Here is a 25,499-nt window from a genome sequence, read left to right as displayed (position 1 = left end):
CCTTCCAGCCAATAAAACGCCGAGCAGGCGAAACAAAAGCGCGAACCGTGTCCGACCAGTCGACCAGTAGTGCTTGGATAAGTTTTCAGCACCACAGACCAGAGAACAGTAACAGTCACAGGCGCGCGACAGTCCTAGAGCCATGGAGCCGTCCACTGCCCCTGGTGCTGAACCGGCTGATTTCGACATGTACTCGGTGATCCCGTTCAATGTCACCTACCCGGACGACGAGATGGGGTTCGTGCCCAACGGGGGAAACTACACCCAGCAGCTCCCGGTTCAGAGCGCCTCCAATATTATAGTAGCCATCTCCATCACTGCGCTCTACTCGGTTATCTGCGTGGTGGGATTGCTCGGGAATGTCCTTGTGATGTACGGGGTGGTGAGGTAAGGCTTTTCTACTGGAACCACCCGTGGCATATTAAATTTAGCCTACAATCATTGGTGGGAACTTGCTTTTGAGATTATATGCCGTAATATTGTCTGTAAGAAAGCATGCGAATGCATATATTTGTGGGGATATCCGTGACTGAAAATGTACTTTTCTCAAGAAGGTTTTAGGCTATAGGGGAATCGTGTATTTCGTATAGAAATCGCGTTTTTTTAATAGACCAATATCTCATGTGTGCCTGTCTTTGTGTTAGTTAAGCAAACCGTGTATTTGTCAAAAGCAAGCACAGGGCGCAAATCAATGATAAAATGAATGATTTTCTGTGATTTGAAGATGCTACACTCTATAATACTTTTTTGTTGTTGTTGCTTTTGTTCAACAAGGAAACATTTTCGCTGGCGAAACAGTAAATCAGTGTTTACTCGCGCGTGAGGACCAAAGGAAAGAGAGAGTCTGGTGGAGAGTGTGTGGTGCGTGTGTGCCTACTACACAGCACTCAAAAAAGTACTCAAATTGGGTTATCTTAAAAAAAAAGTTTTATTATCAAATGCTCCCATTTTACAGACAATAATTAGGATCAACAGGATTCAATTATTGGCTATTCCCAATCTGCACCCTCCCTTCATTGAAATAGTACTGATGTCAGTGATGGGTTTTTTGTTTATGATGACATTACCATGCTGAGTGTATTTTTAAGGATAATCATTTTGCCCACATCACATAAATGCTCTAACAACCCCCCTCTGACATGTTCATAGACATGGTAGGCCATGGCCAAACTTGGAGGACTGAACCCACACAATGTGTACTAAACTGAACCCTAGCAGTGTACTAAACTGAACCCTAGCAGTGTACTAAACTGAACCCTAGCAGTGTACTAAACTGAACCCTAGCAGTGTACTAAACTGAACCCTAGCAGTGTACTAAACTGAACCCTAGCAGTGTACTAAACTGTCTGGCATTATAAGACAGTGAGTATCCAGTCTAGTAAACTGGATGTCCAGTCTAGTGCACTTACTTCTGTTACTGCCCACTGCTGTCAGACATGATAAAACCGTATCCAGTCTAGTAGCTCTAAATCCACTAATAGCTTTATTGCCCACTGCTGTCAGACATTATAAAACCGTATCCAGTCTAGTAGCTCTGAATCCACTAATAACTTTATTGCCCACTGCAGTCAGACATGATAAAACCGTATCCAGTCTAGTAGCTCTAAATCCACTAATAGCTTTATTGCCCACTGCTGTCAGACATTATAAAACCGTATCCAGTCTAGTAGCTCTAAATCCACTAATAGCTTTATTGCCCACTGCTGTCAGACATTATAAAACCGTATCCAGTCTAGTAGCTCTAAATCCACTAATAGCTTTATTGCCCACTGCTGTCAGACATGATAAAACCGTATCCAGTCTAGTAGCTCTAAATCCACTAATAGCTTTATTGCCCACTGCTGTCAGACATTATAAAACCGTATCCAGTCTAGTAGCTCTGAATCCACTAATAACTTTATTGCCCACTGCAGTCAGACATGATAAAACCGTATCCAGTCTAGTAGCTCTAAATCCACTAATAGCTTTATTGCCCACTGCTGTCAGACATTATAAAACCGTATCCAGTCTAGTAGCTCTGAATCCACTAATAACTTTATTGCCCACTGCAGTCAGACATTATAAAACCGTATCCAGTCTAGTAGCTCTGAATCCATTAATAACTTTATTGCCCACTGCAGTCAGACATTATAAAACAATGTCCAGTCCAGTAGCTCTGAATCCACTAATAACTTTATTGTCCACTGCAGTCAGACATTATAAAACCGTATCCAGTCTAGTAGCTCTGAATCCACTAATAACTTTATTGCCCACTGCAGTCAGACATTATAAAACAATGTCCAGTCTAGTAGCTCTGAATCCACTAATAACTTTATTGTCCACTGCAGTCAGACATTATAAAACAATGTCCAGTCTAGTTGCTCTGAATCTAATAATAGCTTTAGGGTTGGAATTTCTGAATTTAATTTGAATTGGCCTCACCCCACAGGAAGCAGAATGTGAATTTAATTGAAGGAAGAAGAATTGAATTAAAACCAATTGAAACCAGTTCAATTTAGAAGTGAAACATGAGTCTCATTCATTTCACAAATATTTTTATCAATGCCACTTGTTAATGCAAATAATATACACACCATTTCAAATCTTAATTTGATTATAACTTAGATGTGAAGCAGTATTTCACGTTGGCATGTCTCCATAAGGAAGTGTTTGATCTAATGCATTCTGGGATTTTTTTATTTCTGATATTTCGAACATTAAGGGAATTATGGATTATTATAGACAACCCACAACATGGTTTTAGAATATTTCCAGACCACTATAATCATTTACAATTGTTTCAAGAGAATGAGTTTAGAAAATTAAATGTTTCAACCTTATGCTATTGTAACCAAAATTATGGGGATGTGTAGAATAAATAAGTCATTTGAATTAAATTACATTTATTTTAAATAAATTACACTTCCTTTCATTCACATTCTGCTTCCTGTGGGGTATGTCCAATTGAAATACAATTCAAATTCATGAATTGAACAGAATTAAAGAGCAATTCGTGTCTCAATTCATACTTCACCCCAATCCTGTTATATACAGTGCCTTCGGAAAGAATTCAGACCCCTTGACTTTTTCCACATTTTGTTACATTGCAGCCTTATTCTAAAATGTTTTAAGTAGTTTTTTTCCCCTGTCACCAATCTACACACAATACCCCATAAGGACAAAGCAAAAACAGGTTTAGACATTTTTGCTGATTTATTCAAAATAAACTGAAATATTACATTTCCACAAGTATTCAGACGATTTATTCAGTAATTACTTGAAGCATACTTTTTTGAAATAGTTGCTGCACAGCTATTTTCTGGTACTTCAGAGATGTTTGATCATGTTCAAGTCCGGGTTCTGGCTGAGCCACTCAAGGACATTCCGTTCATCTTTGCCTCGATCCTGACGAGTCTCCCAGTCCCTTCCGCTGAAAAACCTCCCCACAGAATGATGCTGCCACCACCATACTTCACCGTAGGGATGGTGCCAGGTTTCCTCCAGACGTGACGCATGGCATTCAGGCCAAAGAGTTCAATCTTGGTTTCATCAGACCAGAGAATCTTGTTTCTCATGGTCTGAGAGTCTTTTGGTGCCTTTTGACAAAGTCCAAGTGGGCTGTCATGTGCCTTTTACTGAGGAGTGGCTTCCATCTGGCCACTCTACCATAAAGGCCTGCTTGTTGAAGTGCTGCAGAGATGGTTGTCCTTCTAGAAGGTTCTCCCATCGCCACAGAGGAACTCTGGAGTGCTGTCAGAGTGACCATCGGGTTCTTGGTCACCTACCTGACCAAGGCCTTTATCCCCCAATTGCTCAGTTTAGCCAAGCGGCCAGCTCTAAGAAGTGTCTTGGTGGTTCCAAACTTCTTCCATTTAAGAATGATGGAGGCCACTGTGTTCTTGGAGACATTCAATGCTGAAAAAAATATGGTACCCTTCCCCAGATCTGTGCCTCGACACAATCCTGTCTCAGAGCTCTATGTACAATTCCTTCAACCTCATGGCTTGGTTTTTGACATATATAGACAGGTGTGTGCCTTTCCAAATAATGTCCAGTCAATTGAATTTACCATAGGTGGACTCCAATCAAGTTGTAGAAACATCTCAAGGATGATCAATGGAAACAGGATGCACCTGAGCTCAATTTCGAATCTCATAGCAAAGGGTCTGAATATTAATGTAAAATAGTAAAAAAAATAATGTAAAAAATATATATTTCGCTTTGTCATTATGGGGAATTGTGTGTAGATTGCCAAGGAATTTGATTTACTTAATCACATTTAGAATAAGGCTGTAACTCTTGACATAAAGAGCAAGGAGGCTACTATCAGTATGAACTCTCCTCTCTGGTTTTCAGGGAAAAGATATGTATAGTGGCCTCTTCTGCTGTTTCCTGTCAGATAATGAAAGGGGTTGTCATGACAATGGACATTAGTTGGTTTTCCGAGAGCCATATATTTAAGAGAGTTCGTCCAGGTATTCGAACGGATGCCATGTTAGCTCCTTTATTCTCAAAATGTTGGTGATGTACAATATGAGAGTGCCTCCGACAATTCCCTATGAAATTACTCGCTGTCAACAAGCAAAACAGAGCAGTGGATTTAACAGACATTTTTTTATTTATTAGCATTCGGGATAATGTGTATCCAAGTCGGTACTGTGTTTTGGTTTCAACAAACTACATATCTGCTTTCACTTGACATCTTCATAGGTTTTCAAAACTATCAGGAATAAACAGCACAATACGGAAGTGTCAATTATCACTTAGCAACAGCTGTGGAGGAGAAAGTGGCGCTCTCAGAACATTCAGAGAGAAACCGCTTTGGCCCAACTCTCAAAATATAGGACTCTGGTTTCTCCCTGTGGAGGTGCTTTAAAGGGGTTTTACTAGATGGTAGGCCTATACAGCTACGGACGGAAGTTACTTTTCGTGGCAGGTTAGGAGAATCTACGCAGTAGGTTAGGAGAATGAACGTAACAGGTTAGGAGAGTAAGATTAAGGTTACGAAAAGGGTTAAGGTTAGGTTAGCTAAAATGCTCTCCTAACCTGCTGATACAGTATGATATGTGTTCCCTTCAGTGTCAACAGCAAAAAGATACATGGAATCTGATCTTTTGACTCCAGATTTATACCACCTCCATATGTGGATCTGAATTCTGATACAAACCGAATCCTCTGTCTGGACGCACAGATCAGATTTTTTGCTCTAAAGTGGGGTTTTCTTTGCACATGACCTGCCATTACCATGACTACCACCACAAAATGTAAGGAGAGAGAGAGAGAGGCAGTGACAGACAGAGAGAGTGGGTGTATGAGAGGGAGAGAAACAGAGAGAGACAGGGAGAGGGAGAGGCAGTGACAGACAGAGTGGGTGTGTGAGAGGGAGAGAAACAGAGAGAGACAGGGAGAGAGAGCGGAGAGAAACAAAGAGAGACAGGGAGAGAGAGAGAGACAGAGAGAGTGGGTGTGTGAGAGAGGGAGAAACAGAGAGAGTGGGTGTGTGAGAGGGAGAGAAACAGAGAGAGACAGGGAGAGAGAGGGGAGAGAAACAGAGAGAGACAGGGAGAGAGAGAGACAGACAGAGAGAGTGGAGAGACAGACAGAGAGAGTGGGTGTGTGAGAGGGAGAGAAACAGAGAGAGACAGGGAGAGACAGGGAGAGAGAGCGGAGAGAAACAGACGGATTTAGTATTTTATTATTTTATTAGGATTCCCATTAGCTGTTGCTGAAGCAGCAGATCCTCTTCCTGGGGTCCAACACAAAACATAAAACATGACATAATACAGAACATCAATAGACAAGAACAGCTCAAGGACTGAATTACACACATTTATTGGAAGAGACAGGGAGATATGAAGTGCGGAGAAAGTGGTGAGGTTGAGTTGGGTTCGATGCTTTCTGATTCTCTGAAACTGTGTGCTAGGCATGGAGTAATCAGCCTTACACAGGAAAGAAGCAGGAAAGAAAACATTGACTAGTGGAGTAAAATGAGTGTTTTAGCATCCACAGTCAGTCGCTATTGTTCATTCACTGTGAATCGTGATCTGCATTGGATATTCATTTTGAAAACACAGCACAGTGAGTAATTAAGCTATTTAGTAGCCATCTACAGTATCTCCCCTCCCTCTGTTCTAGAGAGCTGTTGACTGGATCCATCTGGCATTCCAGGCAGGCTAAATCAAACACTCAATGTATTTGAAAGAAAATTAATACTATTTGAACCCAGGTGCCGGCTGCTTCAGAGGGAGAGCTGCCTGGGTAGATATGAAGGCTATGTTTTAGTATCCATAATAGCATTACTTATAATACGAGCCAAAGAAGACTCTTTTGTGATTACTGACTGAGGGGACTGAGGGGAGAGCTGGGGCTGACACCACCAATATTGTGGTTCATCCCTCTGTAACATAGCCCAAGTCAGAAGCATTCGCTCTGCTAGCCAGCCAGCCAGCCAGCCACACACACACACACAACACACAACACACACACACACACACACACACACACACACACACACACACACACACACACACACACACACACACACACACACACACACACACACACACACACACACACACACTCACACACACACACACATAATCAGTAATAGTGTAGAGATGATTGTACCCAATGTACTGTGCTATGACCTACATTGAAATGGCTAATGTTATGAATGAGGGTGTGCAGTTGATAAAATTACTTCTTTGAGTGGTGTAGCTGATGTACTAGGTGGTGTACTTGGTTTATTCATACGCAGGGCATAAGCAGAGCTGTCTTAGGAGGAAAACTCCCAAACGGGGGAGAATCATCCAATGAGAACTGGTATACACCATAAGCTGACATCTTATAACTCTGATTAGGTGGAAATCCTTTCTTTGGGTAAATACATCAGGGTTTACTCAAACAAACAAAGAGCAGCCATTCCTGCCTGAAATATTGTACCCAGTGGAGTGGAAGCTTTAGTTGGGTGTTTTTTAGGACGGGTGTGAGTCAACACCAGCTCCCGTGTCTCGCTGCATGTCTACTCTCTTACTCAACAGTGTGTGTGTGTGTGAAGTGTGTGTGTGAGAGAGAGCTCTGGAAGGAGTCGTGTGTGTTTGGTCAGGAAAGTGGTGGGAAGCGAAGTATGGAGGAAACAGTGATGTAGAAATGATGACAGATCAGAGCTGCAAATACACATTTTGACATCTTTCCCATATTCAAGTCATTTTAAACATATTCAAGTTATTAGCCTTATAAACATAGAAACGTCGTTGCTGTTTCTGTGCCACAACTGTTAAAAAATGTATACATCATTACTGGTAATTAGAATGTGTTCTTAAGTGTGAGTTTGGTGTGAAGTGTGATTTTACGATTGCTTACTAAAATGCGGTTGTTTAAAGACCCTAAAAAGCTATTGTTTACCTGTCCTATTTCTAAATACATCATGTCTTGTTGGGCACCATTCAGATGTTATTCTGGCCCACCAAGCCCAAAAGTTTGAGCACTGCCTGTCCAAATGCTAATGTCTCCAATTCACAGTAAACTTACTGAATGAAGGACCCTCATAAAAGAGTGAGTACTCTTTTGACTGTCTCCAAGCAGTGTGACAAACTGATGTTTGAGTCTGTGTCTCCCATGCGCCACATTACTGTGTCAGCCCTCTGAGCTAAAGCCTAGGTAACACAACTTTTCAGGTCTGAGGCAAGGTTAGCTATCAAGCAAGCATGGTTTACCAAACCACCTCCGTTACAGCAGCAAGACACACTACATGGCCAAAAGTATGTGGACACCTGCTCGTCCAAAATCATGGGCATTAATATGGAGTTGGTCCCCCTTTTGCTGCTATAACAGCATCCAATCTTCTGGGAAGGCTTCACACTAGATGTTGGAACATTGCTGCAGGGACTTGCTTCCATTCAGCAACAAGAGCATTAGTGAGGTCAGGCACTGATGTTGGCCGATTAGGCCTGGCTCGCAGTCGGCATTCTAATTAATCCCAAATGTGTTCGATGGGGTTGAGGTCAGGGCTCTGTGCCGGCCAGTCTAGTTCTTCCACACCGATCTCTGCAATCCATATCTGTATGGACTTCACTTTATACACGGTGGCATTGTCATGCTGAAACAGGAAAGGGCCTTCCCTAAACTGTTGCCACAAGGTTTGAAGCACATAATCGTCTATAATTTCATTGTATGTTGTAGCGTCAAGATTTTCCGTTACTGTAACTAAGAGGCCTAGCCCAAACCATGAAAAACAGCCCCAGACAATTATTTCTCCTCCAAGCATGATTCATCAATCCGGAGAACACGTTTCCACTGCTCCAGAGTCCAATGGTGGCGAGCTTTACACCTCTCCAGCTGACGCTTGGCATTGCATGTGGTGATCTTAGGCTCCCGATGAACAGTTTTTGTGCTGATGTTGGTTCCAGAGGCAGTTTGGAACTCAGTAGTGAGCGTTGGAACCAAGGACAGACAATTTTTATATGCTACGCGCTTCAGCACCCAGTGGTCCCATTCTGTGGACTGGTGCGGCTGAGCCGTTGTTGCTCCTAGACATATCTAGTTCACAATAACAGCAGACCAGGGAAGCTCTAGCAGGGCAGAAATTTGATGAACTGACTTGTTGAATGTCACTGAGTTCTTCATTAAGGCCATTCTACTGCCAATGTTTGTCTATGGTGATTGCATGGCTGTGTGCTCAATTTTTATACACCTGGCTGAGATAGCCGAATCCACTAATTAGAAAGCGTGTTGACATACGTTTGTATATATAGTTCAACTTTTCATGGTGTGCTGCCTTTGGCTGAAATGGACACATATCGGACTGGAGCCCAGTGAACATGGTTAATACTGGACCGAGTGATTAACTTGTGGTGACAGACTATGATCAATGGCTCTGGGTGTACAAATGTTGCCTGTGGTCTGATGAAGCTGTGATCAATAAGACAATAATCAATATTCACCAGCGTCAGGAGAGGGAAGTATTCAATTTCCATCCGGTTTGTCCTGGAACCAAGGCCACTGACTGACGTTTTTAAAATGACCCTCTGTTCCCTGCTGCTGTGAATTTAACAAACGCACACAAATACACACACGACCCTCTGTAGCCTGCAGCAGTGATTCTAACAAGGATCTGCCTCCTCCATATGTTGATTAACCTCTAAGGCAGTAGTTTTCAACCTGTGGTCCGTGGTACTTTTTTTGGTGCAATTTATTTTCCTTCAAAAATAAAAACAGTTGGGGATATTAATTATATTATATTATAAGAAATGTTAATTTCTTTAAAAAATACAAATTGTTCATAATAATAATAATAGGCCTTTTAACTGTTACATTCATGGATAAAACGGACTCAAAATTTGTCCGGCAAGATATTTAATGTTAAAACATTTAGTGACTCCACAAATAATGGTCCTCAAGAGGTTTTGACGGTGATTTGGTGGTCCACTGAATGGAAATGGTTGTGAACCACTGCTCTAGGGACACGAGATGACAGGGCAGGACAGCAATGACAGCTCCACAGCTACAATCCCCAACTAGACTGACATCTATGATACTATCACAGTTACAGATCATGGTTCTCATTTTGAACAGCATGATTTAACATGACATTGGAAGAAAATATCCCACAGTTTTCAAGCTTTTCAGGCTTCCAAACAAGGAGAATTGACCACCCCTATGAACCTGTGGCATTAGCTAACTACTACAGGTCCAGAACCAGTTAAACGGATGGCATGAACAGAGTGGGCACCGTGGGAAAATATCAAAAGCTCATCTTCTCCCTCCTCTTCTATGATTAATGCATGCACAGGTGTCATCCTCCAAGGGAAATGGAACATAGCATGTTGTGGTGAAACCTGCCTTGGTGCTGTAACCTGACGAGAAGATGCTTCAGGTTGTCAGTTACACCCCCTTTAAAGATAGCAGTGAGGGACCGCCTATCTTAGCCAGTTCCTTGAATCGACTGTACTGTACAGTGCTGTACAGAACACCGTATCCTTTCAACATCTTGCCAGTATCTGGCCACTTGTGTGTTCTCAGCTCCTGTATGTGTAACATCGTGCACATGTGACATTATGTCTCTTCCCCCACCGCCCACCCGCCTCCTCTCCCCTCGTCTAGCCACTTCATCAACATCCATCCACACAAACAGAGCCCAGAGGCCACCCACTCGATGCGTCTTTCGTTGCATCTCCATCTCTGTGTGTGTCTCTCTGTGTGTGTGTGTCTCCTGTAACATTGGTTCAAGGCAGAGGGGAGTGGGCCATGGTTAGGACAGGAAAGACAAGAAGGGACATGGTCCCAGCATGGGTCTTGGTGGTGAAGGAGAGGTGAGGGTGGGTGTGCCCTGACCACGCCAGCTCGGATCAGGGCTAGCGATAAGCATTCTACATACGCAGAGAGCAAACCCATCCAATGGATATAATGACTGCCTGTGATTCACCGTCATCTTCTAAATACGAAAAATATAACATGTAATAACTAATTCTCTCCTGCTGACAGTGGCGCTAGGGAGCACAGACGGATTCATAGATGAAGTTATGCTGAATCAAAGGGTTCTAACAGACAGAGAAAGAAATCTCCCATCAAGAACAACCTTCCCTAGCGGTAAAAGAGTCTGTAACCTGCTATAGTCTGACTCATCTGAGCACCGGAAACTTCAGACAATAGATTTACTCTGTCTCTGGCACCCCAGTGCATGACTCAAGCAATATTTCCTAAAACATATCTTCCTTGCCCCATTGAGATATAGTTGTGATACACTATGAGCAGGTTCACAGCAATGGACAAGTGATGTGTTTGTACAACATAGACCCATTTAGAAACCACAATGTTACTGACCACAGATGGGATGCATTATAGATGTAGGATCTTAATTTGAGCCAGTTTGAGCCAGGAAAAGAATCCTGCAGCAACAGGAAATGTGAATGATTGTGTGAATAATAAATAACGGACATTTATGTAGGGGTTTATACGTTTTGCGCAAGGGAAAATCAAGTCTGAAATTTCTAAGTGGACATTACAAACTTCAGAAGCCTTTTTACACCTCAAATAAACAACACGTTTTAATTGTCCTGCATTGTATGAAAGTCATCCTGTAACAGGGTGATCAAATTAAGATCCTACATCTGTATACAGTACTGATATTATTAAATGTGACAATAAAATCCAATGTATAACTTTACAGCATAGGAATAGAGCTAAAAAGCTGGAAAAGCATATTGTATAAGTCAGGTACAGGATGCTGTTCGTTGGAATGATTCTTGACAGATTTGTTTTGCGTTCATCAATCCCTCCACCTAGCCTGTCTCTACTTTTAACAGTGGGATTGTTTAATTGCCAGGGCTGCGTTTATGGTGTAGAGAGTGACTGATACCCTGGAGAGGCAGAGCCAGTAGATCAATGACCATCTTACTGACTGACACCAAGACCCAATACAGACAGAGATGGCGAGAGAGAGAGATAACCAACAATTAATCTAGTTAACCTTTTGTTTGAATAGAGACAGGTGCAATTAAAACAGAAATACATTGAATAGAAAATATTTAGATCCACTGACCTGACCTTGTTTCAAGTTAAAGCGTTTGTCCCTGAGTTGGCCCATATCACAATGCCTGTCACGACTCTTCTCACACACAGGCACACACACGCACTTTTGTTGTAAAGTCTGTTCAATGTCGGCCAGTTGACTTGACCTGACAGGGATCACAACACATCTGTCAGATGAACAATCAAGAAGGTGGCTTTCATGGACTATTTCAATCGGGAGGGTGTAACCCTCCTGTGGGAGCCGGAAATCAGCAAATCACCAGCAGCTCTCAGTCCACATACTCGACAGTCCTGTCCCCTCTCACCCCTAACCCACCATCAGGCTCATAAGCAGATGGGATGCCTAAACATGGAATGGTCATCACAGTCCTGGCTCAAGGCCTCTTTGCTGACTTACAGCAAAGAGACATTTTGCATATGGGTGATCCTTTGTAGCTCATTTTGTAGAGTATTCCCAGACTACCCATAAGTAAAATGTATGCACGCATGACTTTAAGTCGCTTCAGATAAAAGTGTCTGCTAAATGGCATATATATATTATATTACATTATAGCACACACATGCACGCACACAAGCACAGACACCGACATACATACACATACACTCCACAGACCTAGATTATAGCCCCAGTCTCCAGAATGATTTGGCTGGTAGTGTTTATGCACTAAGAGATGTAAATTAGTACATGTTATCGACCATATCTTAAAGAGGGAGAAAGGGAATGGGAAATCAATAGGCTATAATGTATTTATTACTGAGCCACAGGGATCAGGGTTATTCCACCTCAATAAGTATGAGGATTTTGACACCCACCATGTCAGATTGTTCTGAAATCATTTCTGTTGTTAGAAACAGACAAGATAAGCATTTCTGCAACAGTCCTAATTTCTTACTTAGTCACCAGCTTCATCAAAAAGTGCATCGACAACGTCGTCCCCACAGTGACTGTACGTACATATCCAAACCAGAAGCCATGAATCACAGGCAATGTCCGCACCAAGCTAAAGGAAAGGGCTTCCGCTTTCAAGTGGCGGGACACTAATCCGGAAGCTTATAAGAAATGCCCTCAGACGAACAAGCAAAGCGTCAATACAGGACTAAGATTGAATCCTACTACACCGGCTCTGACGCTCGTCTGATGAGGCAGGGCTTGTAAACTATTACGGACAACAAAGGGAAACGCAGCGAGCTGCCCAGTGACACAAGTCTACCAGACGAGCAACATGCCTTTTATGCTCACTTCGAGGCAAGCAACACTGAAGCATGCATGAGAGCACCAGCTGTTCCGGAAGACTGTGTGATCACGCTCTCCGTAGTCAAAATGAGCAAGACCTTTAAACATTCAACAGTCACAAGGCCACGTGGCCAGATGGACTACCAGGACATATTGAATATTATATGAATTTGGGTGCAATCAAGCAGCTTAACCTCTTGCTCCTACCTGACACGCAGGCGTCCCATCTAGACATCTGGAAATGCAAATGCGCTACGCTAAATGCTAATAGTACTAGTTAAAACTCAAACGTTCATTTTTTTAAATTAAAAAAGTCGACGATAAACTTTCACAAAACACTTCGAAATACTTTTGTAATGCAACTTTAGGTATTAGTACACGTTAATAAGCAATCAAATTGATCACAAGGCGATGTATATTCTTTAGCTGTCCGTCTGGAAATAATGTCCGGGTAAATCTCAACCAAAATATCCGGTCGGAGACCTGAACAAATTGCTTGTCTCTTCTTCGTTTGACCAAGAAACAAAGCCTAGGCAAATGACAAGACTGTTGACATTGTGTGGAAGCTGTAGGTATTGCAACCTCCGCCCCATTTATTGTGGTTCGCCTTTATCAATGGGTTGAAGTGGCGGATGGATATATATTTCCATTTTCAGTGATCAGATTTTCCTGCGCTTTTTGATGAAACGCACGTTCTGTTATAGTCACAGCCGTGATTTAACCAGTTTTATAAACGTCTGAGTGTTTTCTATCCACACATACTAATCATATGCATATACTATATTCCTGGCATGAGCAGCAGGGCGCTGAAATGTTGCGCGGTTTTTAACAGAATGTTCGAAAAAGTAGGGGGTAGGAGTAACAGGTTAATTTCTCAGAGATCAAATTATATTTCAGCAAAAGGATTTATCAGGAATGCTAATTTTATATTTTTCTAACTACAAAAATGATTTCTTAATCAATCTGAGATAGTGGGTGTAACGGCTTGCTGAAATGACATGGAACGACCCAACAGGGAGTTAGGATTAGGAGCTTACAGTCCCTGTCAAAGACTGACCAACGCCCAAAGCTGATTTCCATTTTCCAGTAAATGTTGTTTACTTCATTCTGAGTGTTGTTTGGTTTGATTTTGTTGTCCTTTTGACTTTTGAACATCAATAGCTTTTATGGTGAACACACACATCTGGACCATTAACTAAATGGACTGTACAAAATATTCACTTAATGTATCCACAGAGCCACAGTGCAAAAATCTATTGACAAGTACCGTTCTCACTTAGGCACACCAATTTCAACACAGCATATTCTGTAACTCTTAGAGCATTTTACATACAGACCAATGGGCTATGACTAATATTATACTGTTTTGAAGGCAAAGTAGGTTAAGTTATAATATATCTCTATGAACACATTTATATTGTGCCTTCAGAGAGATTCTGACCCCATTAGGCCAATATCTCTAACTACTCTAGTGACTCAGCCAACATGCTCCCCACTGGGCAAAAACTGGTTGAATCAACATTGTTGCCACATAATTTAAATCCCCAAAATCTACGTGATGATGTTGAATCAATGTTTTGGGTCAGCAGGTCACCTAGGGGTGAAAGGTAGCCTAGTGGTTAGAGTGTTGGACTAGTAACAAAAAGGTTGCTGGATTGAATCCCTGAGCTGCCAAGGTAAAAACCTGTTGTTCTGCTCTGTACAAAACAGTTAACCCACTGCTCCTAGGCTGTCATTGTATATAATAATTTGTTCTTAACTAACTTGCCTATTTTTATTTTTTTTATTTTTTATTTCATCTTTATTTAACCAGGTAGGCTAGTTGAGAACAAGTTCTCATTTTCAACTGCAACCTGGCCAAGATAAAGCATAGCAGTGTGAACAGACAACAACACAGAGTTACACATGGATTAAACAATTAACAAGTCAATAACACAGTAGAAAAAAAAGAAGAAAAAGAGTCTATATACATTGTGTGCAAAAGGCATGAGGAGGTAGGCGAATAATTACAATTTTGCAGATTAACACTGGAGTGATAAATGATCAGATGGTCATGTACAGGTAGAGATATTGGTGTGCAAAAGAGCAGAAAAGTAAATAAATATAAACAGTATGGGGAAGAGGTAGGTAAAATTGGGTGGGCTATTTACCGATAGACTATGTACAGCTGCAGCGATCGGTTAGCTGCTCAGATAGCAGATGTTTGAAGTTGGTGAGGGAGATAAAAGTCTCCAACTTCAGCGATTTTTGCAATTCGTTCCAGTCACAGGCAGCAGAGAACTGGAACGAAAGGCGGCCAAATGAGGTGTTGGCTTTAGGGATGATCAGTGAGATACACCTGCTGGAGCGCGTGCTACGGGTGGGTGTTGCCATCGTGACCAGTGAACTGAGATAACAGCGGAGCTTTACCTAGCTTGGACTTGTAGATGACCTGGAGCCAGTGGGTCTGGCGACGAATATGTAGCGAGGGCCAGCCGACTAGAGCATACAGGTCGCAGTGGTGGGTGGTATAAGGTGCTTTAGTAACAAAACGGATGGCACTGTGATAAACTACATCCAGTTTGCTGAGTAGAGTGTTGGAAGCTATTTTGTAGATGACATCGCCGAAGTCGAGGATCGGTAGGATAGTCAGTTTTACTAGGGTAAGTTTGGCTGCGTGAGTGAAGGTGGCTTTGTTGCGGAATAGTAAGCCGACTCTAGATTTGATTTTAGATTGGAGATGTTTGATATGAGTCTGGAAGGAGAGTTTACAGTCTAGCCAGACAACTAGGTACTTATAGATGTCCACATATTCTAGGTCGGAACCATCCAGGGTGGTGATGCTAGTCGGGTGTGCGGGTGCAGGCGGCGAACGGTTGAAAGCATGCATTTGGTTTTACTTGCGTTTAAGAGCAGTTGAAGGCCACGGAAGGAGTGTTGTATGGCAATGAAGCTCGTTTGGAGGTTAGATAGCACAGGCCGGAAGTATACAGGAACGGGACGGAAGTATACAGAATGGTGTCGTCTGCGTAGAGGTGGATCAGGGAGTCGCCCGCAGCAAGAGCAACATCATTGATATATACAGAGAAAAGAGTCAGCCCGAGAATTGAACATGGCCAGCCGTTGAGAAATGCTTGTTGAAGTTTTCGATAATCATGGATTTATCTATCAGTGGTGACCGTGTTACCGAGCCTCAGTGCAGTGGGCAGCTGGGAGGAGGTGTTCTTGTTCTCCATGGACTTCACAGTGTCCCAGAACTTTTTGGAGTTAGAGCTACAGGATGCAAATTTCTGCCTGAAGAAGCTGGCCTTTGCTTTCCTGACTGACTGCGTGTATTGGTTCCTGACTTCCCTGAACAGTTGCATATCGCGGGGACTATTCGATGCTATTGCAGTCCGCCACAGGATGTTTTTGTGCTGGTCGAGGGCAGTCAGGTCTGGAGTGAACCAAGGGCTATATCTGTTCTTAGTTCTGCATTTTTTGAACGGAGCATGCTTATCTAAGGAAGTTACTTTTAAAGAATGACCAGGCATCCTCAACTGACGGGAGGAGGTCAATGTCCTTCCAGGATACCCGGGCCAGGTCGATTCGAAAGGCCTGCTCACAGAAGTGTTTTAGGGAGCGTTTGACAGTGATGAGGGGTGGTCGTTTGACTGCGGATCCGTAGCGGATGCAGGCAATAAGGCAGTGATCTCTGAGATTCTGGTTGAAGACCGCAGAGGTGTATTTGGAGGGCCAGTTGGTCCGGATGACGTCTATGAGGGTGCCCTTGTTTAGGGTTGTACCTGGTGGGTTCCTTGATGATTTGTGTGAGATTGAGGGCATCTAGCTTAGAATGTAGGACTGCCGGGGTGTTAAGCATATCCCAGTTTAGGTCACCTAACAGAACAAACTCTGAAGCTAGATGGGGGGCAATCAATTCACAAATGGTGTCAAGGGCACAGCTGGGAGCTGAGCGGGGTCGGTAGCAGGCGGCAACAGTGAGAGACTTATTTCTGGAGAGAGTAATTTTTAAGATTAGTAGTTCGAACTGTTTGGGTATGGACCTGGAAAGTATGACATTACTTTGCAGGCTATCTCTGCAGTAGACTGCAACTCCTCCCCTTTGGCAGTTCTATCTTGACGGAAAATGTTATAGTTGTGTATGGAAATGTTATTTGACAACTCAACCAAATTTAAATAAAAAAAACTGGATGTTGAACTGATGTCTCTGCCCAGTGGGTCTTGGGTCTAATTACAAAAAAAGTAAAGAAAATCTTCTTTGCAGGAGTTTTTTAGAGGAATAGAACATATCTCAATACAGCAAATAATCCTAAGCGGTCCTCAAAGTGCTTGATCAGACACTAACAAGCCTGAAGTATATCAATTATCTTTAATCACTCATTCAGAAAGAAATAGAACCGCGTATGAAGAGAATTAGAATAACGTGTTTTGCTGTTCCACGCATGTTCAAGAGATCGATTAAGTGATCATGCCCGAGAAGCTGGTGTTTGGGGGATATTGGTATGGGTGTTGTTAGGCCCCAAACACCGGCTTTGAAGGCATTATCACTTTTACACAACGGGTTACCAACATATTGAAATAATGATGACATATTTTCATTAAATGTTATTTTGATGAATTTATTCATACAATTTCAACCTTCCACAAGATATAGTCCTGAAACCAACTTAGGGTTTACTACCCAAGCCGGCTGGTCGTCCGTTCTATTGGTTTGGTCGCCAGAGACGCGACCCAGGCGTTCAGTCTTTTTGTTCTGTTTCTATGGACGCGACCAAGTCGTTCATTCCAAATGTTCCATTGCCATACTGGCTGGCAATGATCTTATCCGTTGCTTGCTAGCTAGCCAACTACGGCTAACTTACAATCACGTCAAACAGTGCATGCAGAAAAACAACAGTACCTGCATTTGTTTAAGCTGTTTTCTTGTGACATTTATTTGGATACATCCATAACAATGAGCTAATGAGGCACGATTTTGCCTGGCATAGAAAATGTCCTCTGTCGTTAGGACACTGTTGTTCAGAGGAGCTAGCCAATAACACAACGAACACAATAACTTCAAACTGAAGCTGGAAAGACAGCCAACTAGCTGCACTTCGTTACGCTTTGCTTTTTTTCAATTGACATTTCTTTGTATATATCCATAAAAATGATGCGAACTGAAACACTGCCTTTCTCTTTCTCTCTCTCTTGTCCCAACTCCTGACCCCAACACGTTCATTACTATGGGACAGTTGGAGATCGAATTTGAATATCGAAAAAATGTTGCAAATGTCAGAGAGAAAGTCAGCAAGTTTTATTCAAATCTCCGCTGTTGAAAACTAAATGTTAGTCTAAAAGAAATGTGAGATAATGTCGTGATGCTTTTTATAGTGGAGATCAAGATGATAACTTCCCTGCCTGGCTGATGAGACAGTGGATTGCACAGTCAGATGGAACAGAGTAAATAGCCATTTTAACATCATATATTTAGCCGGTTGGACCTTGTGGAATAGACACCGGTTGGAATGCGCTTTTAACCAATTAGCATACAGGATTAGACCTACCCGTTGTATAAATATCTTTAATCACTTGTTCACAGAGAAATAGAACAATGTGCAAAGAGAATTGGAATGACATGTTCCAAATGTTTCTCTGCTCAACATATACAGCAAGAGGCAAGTAGTTTGAGTTCGAGTCAAACGTTTTGCGTAGCCTTCCACAAGCTTCCCACAATAAGTTGGGTGAATTTTGTCCCATTCCTCCTCACAGAGCTTGTGTAACTGAGTGAGGTTTGTAGGCCTCCTTTCTCGCACAAGCTTTTTTGTTTTGTTTTACCCACAACATTTCTACAGGATTGAGGTCAGGGCTTTGTGATGGCCACTCCAATACCTTGCCTTTGTTGTCCTTAAGCCATTTTGCCACAACTTTGGAAGTATGCTTGGGGTCATTGTCCATTTGGAAGACCCATTTGTGACCAAGCTTTAACTTCCTGATTGATGTCTTGAGATGTTGCTTCAATATATCCACATAATTTTCCTGCCTCATGATGCCATCTATTTTGTGAAGTGCACCAGTCCCTCCTGCAGCAAAGCACCCCCACAACATGATGCTGCCACCCCTGTGCTTCACGGTGCTTCCCTTTTTCCTCCAAACATAACGATGGTCATTATGGCCAAACAGTTCTATTTTGTTTCATCAGACCAGAGAACATTTCTCCAAAAAGTACGATCTTTGTCCCCATGTGCAGTTGCAAACTGTAGTCTGGCTTTTTTATGGCAGTTTTGGAGCAGTGGCTTCTTTCTTGCTGAGCTGCCTTTCAGGTTATGTCGATATAGGACTCGTTTTACTGTGGATATAGATACTTTTGTACCGGTTTTCTCCAGCATCATCACAAGGTCCTTTGCTGTAGATCTGTGATTGATTTGCACTTTTCGCACCAAAGTACGTTCATCTCTAGGAGACAGAACACCTCCTGAGTGGTTTGACGGCTGCGTGGTCCCACGGTGTTTATATTTGCGTGCTATTGTTTGTACAGATGAACGTGGTACCTTCAGGCTTTTGGAAATTGCTCCCAAGGATGAACCAGACTTGTGGACGTCTACAATTATTTTCTGAGGTCTTGACTGATTTCTTTTGATTTTCCCATGATGTCAAGCAAAGAGGCACTGAGTTTCGGTAGGCCTTGTAATACATGCATAGGCACACCTCCAATTGACTCAAATGATGTCAATTAGCCTATCAGAAGCTTCTAAAGCCATGACATAATTTCCTGGGAATTTTACAAGCTGTTTAAAGGCACAGTCAACTTAGTTTATGTAAACTTCTGATCCACTGGAATTGTGATACAGTGAATTATAAGTTAAATAATCTGTCTGTAAACAATTGTTGGAAAAATTACTTGTGTCATGCACAAAGTAGATGTCATAACCGACTTGCCAAAACTATAGTTTGTTAACAAGAAATGTGTGGTGTGGTTGAAAAATGTGTTTTAATGACTCCAAACTAAGTGTATGTAAACTTCTGACTTCAACTGTAGCTTTCTCAACCATAAGTGTATAACAGAAAAGTCTACCATCCGCACCAACCTCTGTCATTACTGACTGCAAAATCTTTTTAACTTAATTATCTTTCACCAAGGTTGAGATAAATTCAAAAGTCAATTTTGTAGGTGAATTGAAATTAAATTAATTCATGTCAAAATCATCACAGAATATAACATACGGTTTGATAGCAACATCTATTTAGCAAATGTCTCCATCCACAGATACACCAAGATGAAGACATCCACCAACATCTACATCTTTAACCTGGCTCTAGCTGATGCCCTAGCCACCAGCACACTGCCCTTCCAGAGTGCCAAGTACCTGATGGGGACCTGGGCCTTCGGAGAGGTCCTCTGTAAGGTGGTCATCGCCATCGACTACTACAACATGTTCACAAGCATCTTTACCCTGACCATGATGTCTGTGGACCGCTACATTGCTGTGTGCCACCCAGGTAAAGGGAGAGAAGCATTCCACATGGCACCCTATACACGTTATGGTGCACTACTTTTAACCAGAGCGTATCCTCTCGCAAATAGAAATGAAAGGGAGCCTAGAGCCAATAACACTCACTGTAATATAAGTTGCAACTGAAACGTAATCTTCTGTGTGTCACCCAGTGAGAGCCCTGGAGTTCAGGACGCCCGCCAAGGGTAAGATCATCAACGTTCTGATCTGGGTTCTGTCCTCTGCCATCGGAGTGCCCATCATGGTCATGGCGGTGACCAAAACAACAGACAGTGGTGAGAAAGTAACGTTAAACTAGCTAGCACGTTTTTGACACTTCTTTCAACGGATTTCTTGTATATTTTCCCATTAAATAAGAGAATAAGTCACTATTCCTGCAAATTTACAGTACAGTTTATTACATCTTTGGTCAAATATCAATTATCTCTATAACATAAACTTCCTACAGTCTCCTCTCTAGAGCTGTCTCACCCCCGCTCTCTTTAAACGTGTCTGACTCCTCTCCTTCTCCCCCCCCCCTCTCTTCTCTCCTCCACCCCTCTCTACTCCTAGGTCAGACAATGTGTACACTGAAGTTCCCCGACCCTGACTGGTACTGGGATACAGTCACTAAGATCTGCGTTTTCATCTTTGCCTTCATCATCCCTGTCATGGTCATCACCATCTGCTATGGTCTGATGATACTGCGTTTGCGCAGCGTCCGTCTGCTCTCCGGCTCTAAGGAGAAGGACCGCAACATGCGCCGCATCACCCGCATGGTCCTCGTGATTGTCGCGGCCTTCATTGTCTGCTGGACGCCCATCCACATCTTCATCATCATCAAGACTCTGGTGGAGATCGACTCTGGGTTAGTCGTTATGTTTTGTGTACTTTTATTTTCTTGTCAATTTTTTTCGGTCAAATTACTTTGGGTGTGTTGGAAAAGGGCATCAAATAAAATGATGCATAACTTATTATGATTCATTATTAACAGGAACCCCTACGTGAAAGCCAGCTGGCACCTCTGCATTGCACTGGGCTACATGAACAGTAGTCTCAACCCTGTTCTCTACGCTTTCCTGGACGAGAACTTCAAGAGGTGCTTCCGGGACTTCTGCCTGCCCTGCCGGACCCGCGTGGAACGCAACTCCCTCAACAGGGGTCGGAACGCCAACCGGGAGCCCGTGTCCGTCTGCGCTCCGACTGTAGCTGGGACGGAAAGGAAGCCCGTATGACTAGGCATGGACCAGATCCCTCGTGGTTCTCGATCCAGAAGGGTCCAGCAAGACCTGCAGTCTGAGATCACCCAGATCTCCACAACGGAATTCTGACAGGACAAACAATGATTTAGTCAGGCTCACACAGAGATGTCAGTAAAGGAGGTTCCAAAACACACCATACCTTTTTTTTAAGACATCATCGACATTCCTACCAGTGAGATTTAGGAACTTTCTTTATTGTAGCTCAGAAGTAGAGAGATTAAATTCTTCATCATAAATCGTTTTCAATAAAACTCTCCACACATCTCTGAAGGTCTAGAGACAATCTGCGAAGGTGCCAGGCCTTTTTGAGTAGTGAATTTCTGGTTTATGACAAATGGATGTCTGGCTGCAGAGTGAATACACAGGATGTTGTCAAGGACAGTGGTCCAAAGTATACGACATGGTTTTGTCAACAAGTCATCCCTGTTTGTGACTGATGACAAGCTGCACACATATGGGACTGGGGTTGTTTTGAAAATAAGACAACAGGGTAAGGGAAACCACTGAATGAGTAGATATGTAGACATCTGAAATGAGGACGTTTGACCCAGGAGGGGTTGGAGAAAACACCCAACACTGTTCAGTGACAATGACAGTTGTTACAGCTGACGGACTTCGCAAAGATTCAAAATGCTAAGCAGTGGTCTATTTTTTATCTCATGTACCAGAGACTGCATCATCCATCTTGAAGTAGTGTGAATAGACAAAACAGGCTGTAGCATGGGTACAGTACCTTGTGCTTTGACAAACTGAGAAAGTGGAGAAGCATGGATGTCCAACCTTTGTTTATCAGACCTTTCTGTTCTCTGGGAAGCAAGCACCTGTAAACTAACATCGATGATGAATTTTCAAAGATTGCTGATGCATATTCCATCACGCTTGACTAAGAAAAAAAAGTTATTTTCCACTTCCCATCTCCAAAAGGCAAAACAAATACATTGCACGCGCCACAGAGGAAGAGGAAACTACAGATCCATTGTGACAGCTTGGATGATGGATGAAAACACACTTTAGTGCAAAGCACTGGGGCACGAGACACTGAAACAAAATGGGAAAATGGGGCTGATAGCTACATGAATCTGCAAACAATGGAAATCTACCACAGAGCTCTGTGCCTGCCTGTGCTCCACTGCTGTACCATAGCATTTCCTCCCAGACACCTCGGCTCTCGGCTACAAACCTAATAGACTTTCATAGATCGGAGCAGAGAGGTAGAAGGGACCACTGAGAGGAATAACTAAACAATCATAGAACACTGAGGGCGGAGGAGCAGAACAGCCTAATCTAGATCTACACTCTGTGTGAATGCATTACTACTCTGATGAATGTAAAAATGAAACAACCACAGAAAAACAACTTTAAAACTGACAAGCGTGAAGATTATGGCGGCTTGTGAGGCCAAGACAACAAACCTCTTGAGAATCACTGAGCATGTACATAGCTGAACCAAGTGAGATTTGGAAAGGACTTTTACTATCTGTTTTACTGTGTAATTGGAGAAAAACATTATGTCATCTGTCAAATTAAATCGATGGCAGATTAGAGAGATTTAACTATGGCATTAAGTCATGATAAGATTCCTAAGAAAGAAGACGACAGCGCTCAATTTTACCTTGAGGGCATCAACTAATTATAGTGATTAAGATTAAAATGATCCTTCATATTTCATAGGCTGTAGGCTATAATTTATGACTTTATTATAGGGTATAAATTCTCCCGGTAACCTTGCAAAACATCAATGCTGATGAAAGATCAAGCCTGTAAATCGTTCCATAGATTGCAACCCACACGGCACCCTATTCCCTATATAGTGCACTACATTTGACCAAGTAGTGCACTACGTAGGGAATAGGGTACCATTTCAGAAGTAGCTATATTTTTTACTGACCTTGGGCATGATGCTATGTCATGAACCACTATGACAAGCCCAAAAATGTGGACGAGAAGTTTGTGAATCGTTTTGCATAATGATACTAGCTAGCACAGACTACAGAAGAAAAGAGAATATAAATCATTACTGTTTATGTCGATGTCAGTTTAGATGACATAGTCTAACTATTAATGGTTAGATGTCAACATTTTGGCATATTTCTAATAAGATGAATGTGCATGTCTGTGGAAATACTGAAGTCAGAAGGATGTACCACAACATTGTAGTTTGCTGAAGGTAAGGAAACCAAAATCAGTTCCAAACTAAAATCACTGAACGTGACTTTGTAGATATAGATATTCTCAGAACTCCGACATATTATTTACGTAGTTGGCTAACTTTTTCAGTGACAGGTCAAACTAACTGGCTTCCGTTTGTGTATGTGATTCTGTATGCTGTTTTGATGATGACTATCGCTCCATTTTCACAGTGATATTTGATCAAATAGCTGTATGCTTTATTAGCTACTGTACTGCATAACTGCTGAGGCTAGTCTTACATTAAAAAAGAAAATAAGAGAGAAACAGATTAAGTCCCATTTATAGAATGAGATTATTTTCATCCCGTATCTTCAGTATATGTCCTGGCAGTGAGTGAAAATGCTTCAGGTCTAATAACACAGACTGCTGAATTATTTACAGCCGAATCCATTTCTGCTTTATGTTCTCTTTGCTTTTGTCAGTATTCCTGACAGACACACTTTATATTATTATGTGGATCTAAAATGATGTATTTACATGGCTTCTACAAAGAGAGATAGTCTATTAAAATGTGGAACAGCCTACACATTATTATGTATAACAGATGTGATATTGATTACATGCATTAGCTTTGCAAACAAGCTCAAATCAACAGGGTAGAGATATTTAAGTACTGTACTCCAGTGTAACAATGCTCACAACTTCTGTACATGAATTGTACATCTAAATATGGTTTTACCACCCTTTCATACACAGTAGGACCATAATGGTAAAAGGTACAGTACAGTACATCAAACTGACAAATGCCACAAAAATAGAAAATGACCACTTAGCCACCCATTTTTACTAGAGCAACAGTTGCTAATAGCCTACTATAACCTTTTTGCCTCTGAGTGTCTGTTACAGAACGATGGATTTTATATTGATCAAGGCTAACTCCCACATAGTATTTCTCGGAACCGCTGTCAATAGCTACAATACTGCAATACAATTGTAACTTTCATTTCTCTTGTCATGTGAGTCACACTTTGTGTTGAAAATCTAATTTCATTATTTAACAATCTATCATTCATGGTTTTTATACTTATACACTGAGTGTACAAAACATTAAGGACACCTTCCTAATATTGAGTTGCACCCCCCCCCCCCTTGTTGACCCCAAGGCCCGTGCTGGCCTGTGTTGACTCCAATGCTTCCCACAGTTGTGTCAAGTTGGCTTGATGTTCTTTGGGTGGTGGACCGTTATTGATACACACAGGAAACTGTTGAGGATGGAAAACCCAGCAGCATTGCAGTTCTTGACACCCAGTGTATTTTGGTAAAGCATTATATAAATAGCCAATGTGCAGATGTTCAACAAACTAGCTGTAGACTATCAGCAGGATATCAACAGTATGTTTTTAGCCTACAGATTCACTATTTAATCCAAATATAGCTTTACCTCTGTTTTTTCTAGCACTGTTCTTCTGCCCTGCTTTGGATATTGCAGTTAGGGAATTTTGTCATTTTTATGAATTAATATACATTTATAAGTAACTTCTTTAAAGACTATTGAATACTGGAACATTTCTGTAAAATGTATACAAAAAGCTGTATGTTTGCTTATATTCAATGTATTGCCAGAGACTGTAAGGTATTTGTGCTAGTCACACTTGAACCCATCATGATTAACTTTACAGTGCTCATGCAGTGATCCTTATAGTTTATAGTTTATAACTTACGCTAGCTAGATGAGTATCTATTGTAAAATGCATTAATGAATTAACAGCAAGCCAAGATGTTTTACAAGAAGCTTCTCGGATTGTTGATTAAAACAACAACAAAAATCAATAAAATGAAGACGGTAGCAAATGATGTTTCCCAATTTGTAAAAACCATAGAATGATATGTAGAACCAACACTGTCTCACAC

General features: G+C 41.9%; 1 protein-coding gene across 1 annotated transcript; it reads left to right on the top strand.

Moving 5' to 3' along the window:
• On the top strand, positions 1–25,430 carry LOC118371166 (delta-type opioid receptor-like). Its single transcript, XM_035756499.1, has 5 exons — positions 1–387; positions 19,971–20,203; positions 20,370–20,492; positions 20,770–21,064; positions 21,191–25,430. Exons 1-5 carry the CDS (start codon positions 143–145, stop codon positions 21,429–21,431), a joined length of 1,137 nt encoding a protein of 378 aa, XP_035612392.1. The 5' UTR covers positions 1–142; the 3' UTR covers positions 21,432–25,430.
• Positions 25,431–25,499: the final 69 nt, after the last annotated feature.

This window comes from Oncorhynchus keta, chromosome 19, assembly GCF_023373465.1.
Source record: "Oncorhynchus keta strain PuntledgeMale-10-30-2019 chromosome 19, Oket_V2, whole genome shotgun sequence".
Lineage (NCBI taxonomy): Eukaryota > Metazoa > Chordata > Actinopteri > Salmoniformes > Salmonidae > Oncorhynchus > Oncorhynchus keta.
The sequence above is the reverse complement of the archived record's forward strand: the minus strand, read 5'-3'. Positions and strand labels throughout refer to the sequence as shown.

Excerpts from the sequence above, each read along its gene's own strand:
- LOC118371166 (XM_035756499.1), top strand. The coding sequence starts at position 143 with ATGGAGCCGTCCACTGCCCCTGGTGCTGAACCGGCTGATTTCGACATG. Across the intron at positions 20,493-20,769 it reads GACCAAAACAACAGACAGTG|GTCAGACAATGTGTACACTG; the intron begins GTGAGAAAGTAA and ends CTCTACTCCTAG. Across the intron at positions 21,065-21,190 it reads CTGGTGGAGATCGACTCTGG|GAACCCCTACGTGAAAGCCA; the intron begins GTTAGTCGTTAT and ends CATTATTAACAG.